The sequence below is a fragment of the Geotrypetes seraphini genome, chromosome 4 (genome assembly GCF_902459505.1).
Source record: "Geotrypetes seraphini chromosome 4, aGeoSer1.1, whole genome shotgun sequence".
Taxonomy (NCBI): domain Eukaryota; kingdom Metazoa; phylum Chordata; class Amphibia; order Gymnophiona; family Dermophiidae; genus Geotrypetes; species Geotrypetes seraphini.
In genome coordinates this window covers 121,678,904-121,692,184 of record NC_047087.1, presented here as the reverse complement: position 1 = coordinate 121,692,184, position 13,281 = coordinate 121,678,904, and the positions used below count along the sequence as shown (strand labels likewise).

Below are 13,281 nucleotides of genomic sequence, written 5' to 3'. Positions count from 1 at the left end.
TAGCTATCTTGGATCAGTTTTGGCACAAAGAATCTTTTGCTGAACTGAAACAAAATAAACAGGAAGAACAAGTTGTGCTTCAAGTAACCTTGAATTGCATTATCTCTTATGACTATGTGACTTGACTGAAGACATGCCCTATGAATAAAATAGGCAGAGCAATGGAGCCCATTGACTAAATTGGTTGTTTTCTCTTTCAGAAGTTCAAGCATACGTTTAGACTCCAGTCCCTTTTCTGATTATTGATTATTGTGCCATGTGTTACATGAAAATTTACTTTGATAGTGCTATGTTCTATGATGTTGTTTTCTTCTTCCTTTTGTATAATCGTGTTTATTTGCAGATTTAAGTTCATCCCTGACTCCATGATGGATGGGAGCTAGTTTAAGGCCTACTGGAGCTCTATGTTTGTTTGTGCCATGTAATCTCTGTGTTGTCTGTCTGTTTGGTTTGTGGGGTACCCTGGAAAACATGCCATTGGCCATTTTTGGAGTTTTTTATCCCCATTTTTTGCATTTTTGTTGTTTCCTATCTAAATTGCACAATGTCTTTTTTGATTCTTGTTTTCATGGCCTGAGCGCTACTTAGTTAGGGGTTATATTATTAAGACAAAGGTTCTATATAGTGTTTATTCCATGGTGCCCACTGGATCTGCTCAATTCACACATTTCTGGCATAATGGGGTTTTTTTTGTGCCCTACACTGAGTATATCCTTATGGTCTCTCTTGAATGCCTTACTAGTTGTGCGCAACCCACACCAACTTATCACCCTGTCGTTTTATGAACATTGTGTATCTGCCTATTGTCTCTCATTTCCGTACTTATACCAAGTCAATGTGCTCCTTTGACTCACCTCTTTGGACTTCAGCTGCTGGATGATACCTGAACTCCTTTCAAGCTGGTGTGTGTCTCTCCCTGTCTCTCTGAGTATAGACCTTACCAGTTTAAAGAGACTGATACCCCTGCAACACCACATCCTAACCTTTTCATTTCTTGGACTGGAACTGCTTACAAGTGTTTGACTGTAACTGGCAGCTTGTGGTTTATCGTAACCCCCACCTGGTGCCTTTAGCAGGTGCTGAGAGCCCCCTCATTACCCTCCTCGCCCAGTGCCTTTGTATTTTGATGCATGCATGTTATTTGATGTTGCTTACGGTCATGGTACTGCCCCTCATACTGTTCCTCGATTGGCAGCATTATTATCTCCAATGTGTTCTCTAGCTTCATGCCTTTCCAGCAATGCCCCTATGAGGACACCTTCACTCATGGAGGAGCCTGTCCTTTATGGGAATGTGTCTCATGTGCTATTTTCTGTTATGTTTCCCCTGTTTTTCTGCACATATGAAAGTAGATTTTGTTTTTCCTGTCACAAGTAGGCTGGGTTCGAGTCTCTTATTCCCCTTATTACTATCAATAAGAATGTTGATTGGATTAATTACATTTATAATAATCAGCAACGCTTTGTGAACTACACTAGAGCCGCCTTGCAAGATATTGCTGATCAGTTAGGCCTCACTTCTCAGATGATCCTTGCTGAGATGGGGGGTGTCTGTAAAATTCTCCCCAGTACTTTCTCCTGTTGCACCTTTATTCCTGACAATACGGGTAAGGTTACTATGGCCATTCAGAAATTAGAGGACCTCTCTGCTGAGCTCAAACATAACTCTGGTTTATCTAATCCTTGAGACCAGTACTTTAGCTGGATACAAGGATGGGTTAAACAGTTAGTGTTATAATCTTTATTCTTATTTGTACTCATGTTGCTCATGTCATTTTTAGACTGCTTATGTGTTATAGTGCTCGTATTACTGCTCCTAAGCCCCTCCTCGAGAGACATATCTGGACTATCTCTCCCTCCATCCTGATGCTGTGCACTTCTGACGTCATTTTCATGACTTAAGAGGGGATTGAAGGGGCACATATATTCCTTGTAAGTTTTCTATTCCTGTTTGTGTAACATATAAAAGAAAAGAACTGCTAAAAAACAGTTTTCATTCTGCTGAACAGCTACAAGGTCATTTTTTCTCTTTGTGTTCTGAGCTCTGTGTTTTACATCCTGTTCTGAAGCTAGCTACTTGTGCCAAGGTCATTCTTCCTCATGTCCTGAACCCCCCCCCCCCCCAAGCTGAGCAATCCTGCTTCTCCTGTAGATAAGAAAAAACACATTTTGCTAAGAATGAAACATTTGCTCAAACCTTAGGCAAAAGGACAGTTTGCTGAATCTATAGACCAGACTAATATCAGCAATTGTTTTGTCTGTGGTGGGACCGGTATGGGAGAACAGTGGCTATGAACATGGCTCGATATGCTAGACATGCCTTCACAGAACCTCTCTTTCACGTCAGCCCTACGACTTCCACTGTGGGCCTTGCGGACTTCCATTATTGCATCTTCAAGTTACCAGGACTCCTCTTCAGCACCTACTCCATGGAACTTCCTACGCCTGATGGCCAGCTCTTGATGGTTGATATTGACTCTGTGGCCTGTTTGCTTACCCTTGGCTGACTGCTCACCGGACTGTTACATGTGTACTCGGATTCATCCCAGCTCCTTTCTGCTACTGCTGGCCGACGGTGAACACCTGGGAGCCCCTGTTTTTGACTCCAGGGGTCGCCAAAAGCAGTTAGCACATTCCACTCCATACAGATTGGCAAATGGGGTGACAACTAGCCTGCTGAATGGATCATTGCTGCTTATGGACCTGCTACGTGGGCCAAAGATAGCTCCTGGGGTTGTCGGACCCCAATCTACCTGCTCAACTGCATACTTCACTTGCAGGCTCTTCTTGAACTTTTGCACTGCCATGTACCAGACTCGCCTGTCTCTTCCACCTCTCTAACTACTGCCTTGACCTTGATGATGGTGGTACCATGCTCGAGGAAGATGTGGACCGCATCACCTCACTGGCTCATGTTCCTCTCTGAACCTGGCGTGGCCTCCCTGCTGACTGACTCTTTTGCTCTTGGCTGCCTGCCTTGCCTGGTTCCTGTGATTCTATGATATTGTCAACTCTGCTGTTCATCGCTGTACTGTAGCCCTGGCTAGTACCTACCGGTCCCTACCACAGCCCCCGACCTTCCCGGCAGCTTTGATATTTGCTGCTCTTGGTGATTTGCACATGTGAAGGAATTATTTATTCTTTCTACTTCTTTTCCAAGGTTTTCTCTCTATATATGTGATCTCAGACACCTTAGCGGAGTACCTTTCTCTCCACGCTGCTGCTGTATGCTTATGATGTCATCTTCATGACGTAAGGGGGGATTGTAAGGGTATATTCTTTATAAGCTTATTTTGCTATACAAGAAATTACAAAAAACCATGGTCTCTTTTTGTTATCTGTAATTATGACTATGTGTACTGGTTGTGGAATTTCACTCCCCCCTCCCTGTTTTTTATGAGAAATGAAACTTACTTTTCCTTGAGAAATGAAACTTACTTTTCCTCATAAGCTACACCCATTATTAACTTGTGACTGCGCATGTACAAAGGGGGGGGGGGACTATAAATATGTGTGGTTCTTCTGAATAAAGACACATTTCTTTGGCTATCTGTGTGTGTGTGTGTTTTCTATCCCCGGATGCATCTGTAGTCAGGACAGCAGAACGAGGCTAATACAAATTGGGACCTGTCGTTTCAAACTCAGGCTATGTTTTCAGGTTAAGACCCTGCCACATATGCCAGAAGAAATTGTTGTCCAAGGCCTTTTCAATTTCTTTTTTTTCTTCATGTATTCTGATTATTTCCATTTTATAGAATTGTCTTATTTCCAAGCTTTTAGAAATAGGTGGTGCACATGAAATAGATTTGTTTGCAATGGTCAGAAAGGATATCCTGAAAACTAGACTGGATAGGAAGTATTCCAGCTCTGACTTGAGGTGCCTGGCTCCAAATCACTAATGTCACCCAGTTACTGAATAGCTTTCTTTGCTCATTCTGTCAGGGCAAATAAGATTGGCTTACCATCATCAGGGCTGTATGGGCCATCCGTACTCTTCCTCTGTATTCTGTTAAGTAAACAAACACACAGAGCAAGCAATGATGAGAAATGGATCAATTTACACAAGAGTGCTTACAGTTACCCAGGTAATGAATGTTTCTCCAACCTGTATTTGTTTAAACAGACACTTTGGCAGCAATAATTTTATTAGCTGATTAAAATTAACACAGGTTCTCCAGGGCAAGCAGGATAAATTAGCCATTAGCTAATTTGAAAAGTTTCTTATTCAAGGATGCCTTATAAAGTTTAAATAGTGGATTTCTTTCTATTCTTTTTACAAATGGGTTTTTCCTCCCTCCATGTACTTACCTTTATTGTTCTTCTGTCCTATACATGATGTTCCCCCCTCTTTCCCTTTTTGTTCTTCAAGTATGTCCATTTGATTCATTTTAGTTTTTTGTATGTCTTCAAGTTTGTTTTATTTTATATATTACTTCAATTTTAAAACTCTGTATACCACTTAGAATTTCTGATAAGCGGATTAACAAATTTTAAATAAACTTGGAGGTCAACAAGTTTTCTCTCTTTGGTCATTTATTTGTGCTGGCTCATTCCGTTCAAAAGGGTGCTCCCACTTCTAAGGCTACAATTGGCAGATGGCTCCGTAGGGCCATTTCATCAGCTCAATTCTTGCAGGGACTCAAGTCTCCTGTTTCAGTCAAGGTGCATTCTGCCAGATGTGTGGTCTCTTTGTGGGCCGAAGCTGGAGCCGTCTCTCTTGTGGAGATTTGCAGGCTGGCAACATGGTCTTCTCTTCACGTCTGCCAAGTTCAACAGAGTGGACGTGGCAGCAAGACAGAACACCTTTGAGTCCTCGTCTTACAGGTCAGCACAGCAAGCCCACCCTAGTTTTTTAGGGGACTGCTTTTATATGTCCCTACTCTAGAATGTCTCACCTATTGCACTGGAAAGAGATTATGCACTTACCCTGGTAAACTCTTTTCTAGTAGATAGGTGAGACATTCTAGACTCCCGCCCATTATTTACTGCACCTGCTTACAGTTTTCAATCTGTTTATGCTTCTCCAAGCTGTTCTTGGATGCCTGTCAGCCCTTGTGGGCTGGAAAGAATTTGTATATATGGTCCATTTATTGGGGAGTGGTTTCTCAGCTTCTGTGAAGCCGGTGTTGGCATTTCACTTTACTGTTGGTTGAAATCTTGAGCAGAACAGTTGATTTGAGCCTGTTGCTACAGGTGCCTCTACTTCACGTGTTTTGGGTGGCTCTCTCTCCAAGCTTGGGTACTAATTGTAGAGGGTGCTAAACTGCACAGTGAAGTACTATAGAGGCAGAGTGTAAAATCCGGAGTGGATTCCTTCTGCAGCCATGAAACTAAAGGGAAATAACCCTACTGTCTAGAATGTCTCACCTAACTACTGGAAAAGAGCTTACCAGGGTAAATACTTAATCTCTTTTTTCAAAACCCATTTTTTAGATGGTTTTCTATGCTGTTCATATGCAGTGCATCTAAATCTCAAGGGGGCATGTTTTGAGCAGGACTAGGGCAGGCATATGATTTGGACATTTTTCTGCAATAATGGAACATTGTAAAAAACATCTAGGACAAAAATCGAATGTTTGAAGCCAAAAAGATACCCAAACTGACCAGGTGATCACTGGAGGGATTAAAACATGACCCCCCCTTTACATTTCCAGTGGTCACGCTTCTTTCTTGCGCTGAATTGTCAGCGTTGGATTGTCGGTGCGCTGGTGTCTGGCGCGCGATTATCCCGTCACCCCTACCAGTGCCTAAGTCCAAGATAAACAGCTCCTAACTCATGAATGACATACAATGTGTGCTGTGTTCCTCGGTGCCCATGTTTTAGGTGCTGTTCAAGTTTATTATAAGCTTAATATACCACCCTTCAGGACTATCTGAGCAGTGTACAAACATAATAAATCTTAATAGGGGAGAAAAAATAGAAGTAAGAAAAAAACATGATAGAAGGGTCAATTGTAGAAGGAAAATGGGGAGAAATACAATATCTGATAGAAAAGAGTAAAGGGGCAGACGTGATAGGAAAAAGGGGTTCAGACACAGGCAGCCTTTGTTGTCAGAGGCATAATCATATGGCAGTCCCATGAAAATACAATAAGTGGATTAAGTGTTCTGCAAAAATAACAAATTTAAGTTCTAAGCATCACTGAACAGAACATCTTAAGTGAGATCTTGAATTTATCCAGAGTGGATTCCAACTGTAAAGAATTTGGAAGTGCGTTCCAAAGAGTAGGTACTATTATTGAAAAAAATGGTTTGGTGTGCTGCGCCACAGACGATGTGCCTGAGGGGCGGTATGACAAAAATTTTGCTGAGTGGAGTGGAGCAATCTGGATGGGGTGTAAGGGATTAGAATGCAATCTAAGAGAAGAGAGCATAGAGTTGATATGTTTTGTAAGCCAGAAGCTGAGTCTTATAAAATTATTCTATGATTGATTGGAAACCAATGAGCTGATTTGGAGAAGTGGGGTTACATGGTCATATTTCTTTGCACCCAAAATCAGTTTTATTGCTATATTTTGTATTAATTGAAATCGATGGGTGTTGCAATAGTCTAGGTGACTAATAATGAGGGAGTGAATCAAAATATTGAGAGAGGGTGGCTTAAGAAGTGAGGAGATTGAACATATTATTCACAACTTGTAAACATTTTTGAACTACAGAAGAAATCTGTTGCCGGAAGTTAAGTTTGTTATCTAGTATAACACCAAGTAATTTGGTGGCCAATACTAATGGAACAGGTGTATTCATGAGAGTAATAGAATCTTTGAGATCTATGTGGTTATCTCTAGAGAGCATACGTGCTTTTGATTTACTGAGATTTAATGACAGTAGATTGTCTTGGAACCAAGAAGTAATTTTGTTCAGGCTATAACTGATCTCTTGAATGTCTGATAAATTGGTTGGGTCAATAAGGTGTAGACAGGGCAGGATTAATTCATCAAGGGTCCCTAGGCACAGAAGTACACTGGGCCCCCTGCCCCGCCCCACCCCACCATGCGCCCAGGAGGAAACAGGAAGCTGCGTCAGAGGGAAGCTTTGGGCAAGCAGCACCGCTTGCACAATTACAGTTCCCATTGCCTTTCTTACCCACGTTGCTTGCTTGTCTTACTTTCCTCAATTTGGGGGGGCGCGTTGCCGATCTGGGGGGCCCATGTTGCTGATCGATGCAGAAAGGGCCCATTGCGGTTTCATTGGGCCCCCCTGACCATTTCGGGCCCTAGCCACGTGCCTACTTGGCCTATGGGTTAATCCTGCCTTGGGTGTAGAAGTTGGACATTGTCAGCATATGGATAAGGTATAAACTCGATAGACTGGGTTAATATCAATAGTGGTGCGAGAAAAAGGTTGAAGAGGATTGGGGCTAGTATAGAGCATTGGAAACTGCATAGAGAAATGTGTATGGGTATGATGTTGAGTTCTGGTGATGTACCTAGAAAATGACATGGGAACATTCCTTCGTTGAAAATTATAAATACAAGACGACAATTCATTTTTTCAGTTACTGCACCACAGACTTGGAATGCCCTTCCTATATTTTTAAGTGAAGAACAGGAATTCGGAAAATTTAAAAGTAACTTAAAAACATTTCTTTTCAAGGATGCCTTTGAAAACTAATTTTAATATCCTACAACCCCATTAAATTATATCTTGTTGTATTTTGTTATTTTGTTAACCTTCTGTATTTTCCCTTAATGTTCTCTCTTTACTTTAAAGATTTGTATTTCATTCCTCCTTACCTAATGTTATGAGTATGTTAAATTGATTGTAATTCTGTATTTTTTTAAGTTTTTTTTTTTTTATTTACTGTATTGTTACCCAACAAATGTAATTTTAAACCGTACATCGCTTAGAAGTATGATTAAGCGATTAATCAAAAAACCTATTAAACTTGAAACTTGAACAAAGTTGGCCCCGTCCTTGCAAGATCTATCTCCATCCCCATCCCTGCAAGATCTGTCCTCAACTGCACAAGCCTCAAACACTTCTAATTTTAAAGTGTTTGAGGCTTGTGCAGATGAAAACAGAGCTTGCAGGGATGGGGTAGGGACAGAACTCACAGAGATGAGATGGGGATGGAGATAGGAACAAATTTGTCCCTGTGTCATTCTCTAGTGATTATCGAAGTAGGACCAGAACCACTTGTAGGTTTGTTGCTGTGATGCCTATCTTACGTAGTCTATGTTTATTGTATCATGGCCTGAGTATTCTCAACATTTGAAATGAAAAAATAAAATTGAAACAGAGTAAACTCATTACTGCCACTAAATATCAATGCTAATTGTTAAATCCACAGCCTGCAATTTTGTGGGCAGTCCCATGCATATACATGCCAACATTAAGCACTTAACTGCCTAAGTTAACTGGATAAACTAGACCACATAAAACATAGTCCTATCTTTGGAATCCATAACTAAGGTGCCCTAATGGATTTAGTGCACACTAAGGCCCGGATTCTGTAAACTGCGTCCCGATTGTAGGCAGCTATAGGCGTTCGTCAGCTGTCTAATCAGCTAATTGGGACGCACGTTTATAAAAAAAAAAAAAATAGCTCCCCTGGCAGGCCGCCTACATTGATGGCGCCTCCGGAAGCCTAGGGAGGCCCGCATGCCCAACTAAGTTTGCCTAAGGCTAGCTATTGGTGTGGTTTGCCCTGGAAATCGCCTTAGGTGAACTTAGGTGGCCGTACAGGTCTCCCTAGTAGAGTGGGAGACGCTTACAACATAGGCCAGTAAAATGCTGACCTACACTGTAAGTAGACACGGCCACTATACTTAATACGGCACGGGATCTCCCTGCTGCGATAAGTATAGCGGCCACGACTATGGCCGCCAGTCCCTTCCCAAAATGAACACAAACGCAGCAGGAGGGATGCCCAATCCCTCCTGCCCGGAAGACCCACTAATGCGCCCCTCCAAAGATCGCCGGCAGGAGGGTGCCCAACCCCTCCTGCCGGAAGAACCCTCCCAATAACCTTAAATGTTGGCCAGCCGGACGGGTCTTCCTATTTTCCAGCCAGATGCACCGGGCCTAAGGCCTGATTGGCCCAGGCACCTAAGGCCACGCCCATAGGAGGGGCCTTTAATGCCTGGGCCAATCAGGCCTTAGGCCCCTCTCTGGTGCATTCCAAAATGCACCAGGAAGGAGCAGGCCTGCCTCATTTCGACGGAGGCGGGCCTGCTGGCCAGACGGTAGGAAGACCCGGTCGGCAAACACTGAAGGTTAGCGGGAGGGGGGGTACAACTGGTGTGTGTGGGGGTTTAGCAGGGGGGGTCCACACATGGGGGGTGTTCCGGCAGGAGGGGTGGTGATCTTCAGTGGGGCGTGTTGGCGGTCTTCCAGGCAGGAGGGATTGGGCATCCCTCCTGCCGCGTTAGTTCGGGGCGCGTTGGGAGGTCTTCCAGGCAGGAGGGATTGGGTATCCCTCCTGTCGCATTTAGACATAGAAACATAGAAGATGACGGCAGAAAAGGGCCACAGCCCATCAAGTCTGCCCACTCCAACAACCCTACCCCCTTGAATTTACCCCCCTAGAGATCCCACATGTGTATCCCATTTCCTTTTAAAATCCTTCACGCTGCTGGCCTGAATCACCTGAGGTGGAAGTTCATTCCAACGATCGACCACCCTTTCGGTGAAGAAGAACTTCCTGGTGTCGCCATGAAATTTCCCACCCCTGATTTTTAGTGAATGGCCTCTTGTGGCAGAGGGGCCTTTAAAAAAGAAGATATCATCCTCCACCTCAATACGGCCGGTGATATATTTAAACGTCTCTATCATGTCTCCTCTCTCTCTACGTTCTTCAAGTGAATATAGCTGCAATTTATTCAGCCTTTCTTCATACGGGAGGTCTTTGAGTCCCGAGACCATTTTGGTGGCCATTCTTTGAACCGACTCAACTCTCAGCACATCCTTTTGGTAATGTGGCCTCCAGAATTGTACACAATACTCCAGATGAGGCCTCACCATGGATCTGTACAATGGCATTATAACTTCGGGCTTCCGGCTGATAAAACTTCTTCGGATGCATCCCATCATTTGTCTTGCCTTTGATGAAGCCTTCTCCACTTGATTGGCAGTCTTCATGTCTTCGCTAATGATCACCCCCAAATCACTTTCCGCCTTGGTCCTAACTAAGGTTTCACCATTTAGTGTGTAAGTTTTGCATGGATTCCTGCTGCCGAGGTGCATGACCTTACATTTTTTAGCATTGAAGTTTAGCTGCCAAGTCGAGGACCAATGTTCCAATAGAAGTAGGTCCTGCGTCATACTGTCTGGTAAAGTGTTCTCACTTACTATGTTGCATAGTTTGGCGTCATCGGCGAATAATGTGATTTTACCCTGAAGCCCCTGAGTCAGATCTCCCACAAATATGTTGAAGAGGATCGGGCCCAAGACCGAGCCCTGAGGCACTCCACTGATCACCTCCGACGTTTTTGAAGGGGCACCATTTACCACCACTCTCTGAAGTCTACTGTTTAGCCAATCACCGACCCATGTAGTTAACGTCTCTCCCAGTCCCATTGATTTCATCTTGTTCAATAGTCTGCGGTGCGGAACGCTATCAAAAGCTTTACTAAAGTCCAAGTAAACGACGTCCAGGGACTCACCCACATCCAGTTTCCTTGTTATCCAGTCAAAGAAACTAATCAGATTGGATTGGCAGGACCTGCCTCTGGTAAATCCATGTTGGCGGGAATCCCGTAGATTCTTCTCGTCTAGGATTGTATCTAATTTATGCTTAATTAGTGTTTCCATGAGTTTACTCACTATGGATGTGAGACTCACCGGTCTGTAATTCTCAGCCTCTGTCCTGCAGCCCTTTTTGTGGAGTGGGATTACATTGGCTGTTTTCGTTTTGTGTTTTGTGTTCGTTTGGGGGAGGGACATTTGTTTTGGGGGGACTGGCGGCCGCAGCCGCTATACTTATTGTGGCAGGGAGATCCCTTGCTGCGATAAGTATAGCGGCCGTGTCTACAATAATCCGATTGTCTAATCCAGTGTTTTTCAACCTTTTTATACCTGTGGACCGGCAGAAATAAAATAATTATTTTGTGGACCGGCAAACTACTAAGACTGAAATTTTAAAAACACATTTCCGCCCTGTCTCCGCAAGCTCGGTCCCCGCAAACCATCTGATCCCATCCGCTTAAGCCTCAGTTATGATTTTATATTGAACGTATTCCAGTCCCTCCCCTCTTTTCCCCATCTTAATCCAGCAGATACCTTTCATCACCTACTCCCTCCATTCCTTATTCAGCATCTTCTCCTTGTCTCCCTATTCCCCCTTCACCATGTCCAGCATAACCCCTCTGTCTCCCTACTCCCTCTATCCATGTCCAACATCTTACTTCTGTCTTCATACTCCACCCTCCTGTTCAGCATTTTCCATGTCTCTCTGCCCCCTGCAAGGTCCAGCATCTGTCTTTGTGTCCCTATTCTTCCAACTCCCACCTAGTTCCAATAACTATCCTCCCCAAGGGGATCCACCATCTCCCTTCTGTCACACCAATCCCCCCCCCCCCGGGTCTACCATCCCCTTTCCACAACATGTGGGAATCCAGCATTTCTTAATCCCTCCCTTGGCTGCTGGCCCCAGAGTGACTCCAGTGTCACAATGGCTGGTCTCACCATAACTGACACTAAATTGGAAGCAGCCTGGTTCTTAACAGTTTACTTACAGTTACCTTGCCTAGAACTCTGAACGAAGACAGAAGCCGCGGGACCTTTCCTCTTGCCTGCATTGCTATTTGCTATAAGCTCTGCCGGTCTCAATCCTGCCCCTCAAACACAGGAAGTCACTTCAGAGGGGGGTGGGATCAGGATCGGCAGAGCCTATAGCATGCAGGCAAGAGGAAAAGTCCTGCAGCTTCTGTGTTTCTTTTTGCTGTCAGCAGCCGATCCTAAGCCCTGGAAGGGAAAGGGGAAGAGATGCCGACGGGAAATTTAACTGCATCGATCTTGCCGGCCCTCCGCGGACCGGCAGGAATTTTCTGCGGACCGGCACCGGTCTGCGGACCGGCGGTTGAAGAACAGTGGTCTAATCAGCATCTGTAACATGGACATAGGTTACAGAATCGGGTTTATTTTAGGCGGCCTTAGGCCCGATTCTATATAGGATGCCCATCGGCTTCTGAGGCCAGGCATCCTATACAGAATCCAGGCTTAAATGCTAAGAAGCCTAACCACACCATATTCCGGAAGAAACTGAAAACTCAGCTATTTGACACTTAATCACCTGTATCCTCCCCTTCCCCTCCCCTCCTCTCTCCCCCCTCCTCCCCTCCTCTTCTCTTCTCCCTCCCCTCCTCCATCCTCGTCCGTCTCTATAAGTCACCTTGAGCCTACCTAGGTATAAGCTACGCAGAAATAGAAGATTAGATTAGATTAGATTATTCCTATGGCCATTTTAGCATTTAGTGCATGTACCTTAGTAAAAGGAGCCTTTTGTTCAGCTTTATTTAGGAGGTTAAGTGCTAAATATTGCACTTAACTGGATAAAGGATAGCCAGACACACAAACCCAGATATTCAATGCCGGTGCCTGGACACAGGCCAGCAGGGCCCAAAAAAATGCTGACTGTCACTGTCTGAATATGGCAAGAGGATACAGGAGACAGCTACAAAGCTATTCATCACCATTCTCAACTTGCACTTTTAGCTTCTATGATGGTCTTTACTATCTTATGCATTACCTATCAAAGGGCCCATTTCATGCTATAATTTTCTGGTTCATGCCTTATTTGAGGATTTTCATTATCTACAAAAAAAGTGTATTTTGGTAGATGAGGGAATAAAAAAGGAAGATAGTCAAGTTAACAGGGTTCAGATAATAAAAAATAGTGTTAAGACAAGAAGGTACTCACCGGATGTACTGAACAAAAGCAACAATGAGTGTTCCAAGGTAGAAGGCAAGGAATATGACAAAACAAAGGAGAATGGCCTTCACATAGACTGAGGCTGAGAAAACAAGAATATAGCTTCTATAACTTCTTAGAAATATGTTTGAAACTTTTTATTTGAAAAAAACAAAGTGTTAAGTTAGCATACATTAAATTGTAGTAGCAATCAATTTCAGACCAAAGTATCAATAAGTATTTTCTCTTTTCCCCTCCCTAACCTTTCCTGTCACCATCCCTTCTCACCACCCATCCCTATCAAAATTAGGTGCAACTTCTTTTTTATGAGAAACATTAAACAGAAACATTTGACACTCAGAATTCATTTGTTCCTTTTGGCACTGAGTACCTATGATTAACATTCATCTGAGAGTTATGTTCCTTAAT

At 43.6% G+C, this 13,281-nt stretch overlaps 1 protein-coding gene across 1 annotated transcript in view; it reads right to left on the bottom strand.

Annotated features, from left to right (window-relative positions):
- The window catches only part of SIDT1 (SID1 transmembrane family member 1), a 262,081-nt gene that overhangs the window by 113,910 nt on the left and 134,890 nt on the right, over nucleotides 1–13,281 (bottom strand). Inside the window, exons 9-10 of the mRNA XM_033940160.1 lie at nucleotides 12,862–12,955; nucleotides 3,962–4,005 (exon numbers count right to left, since the gene is read on the bottom strand). Of these exons, the coding sequence (XP_033796051.1) occupies nucleotides 3,962–4,005; nucleotides 12,862–12,955 (138 nt within the window). The remainder of the gene's footprint in view (nucleotides 1–3,961; nucleotides 4,006–12,861; nucleotides 12,956–13,281) is intronic.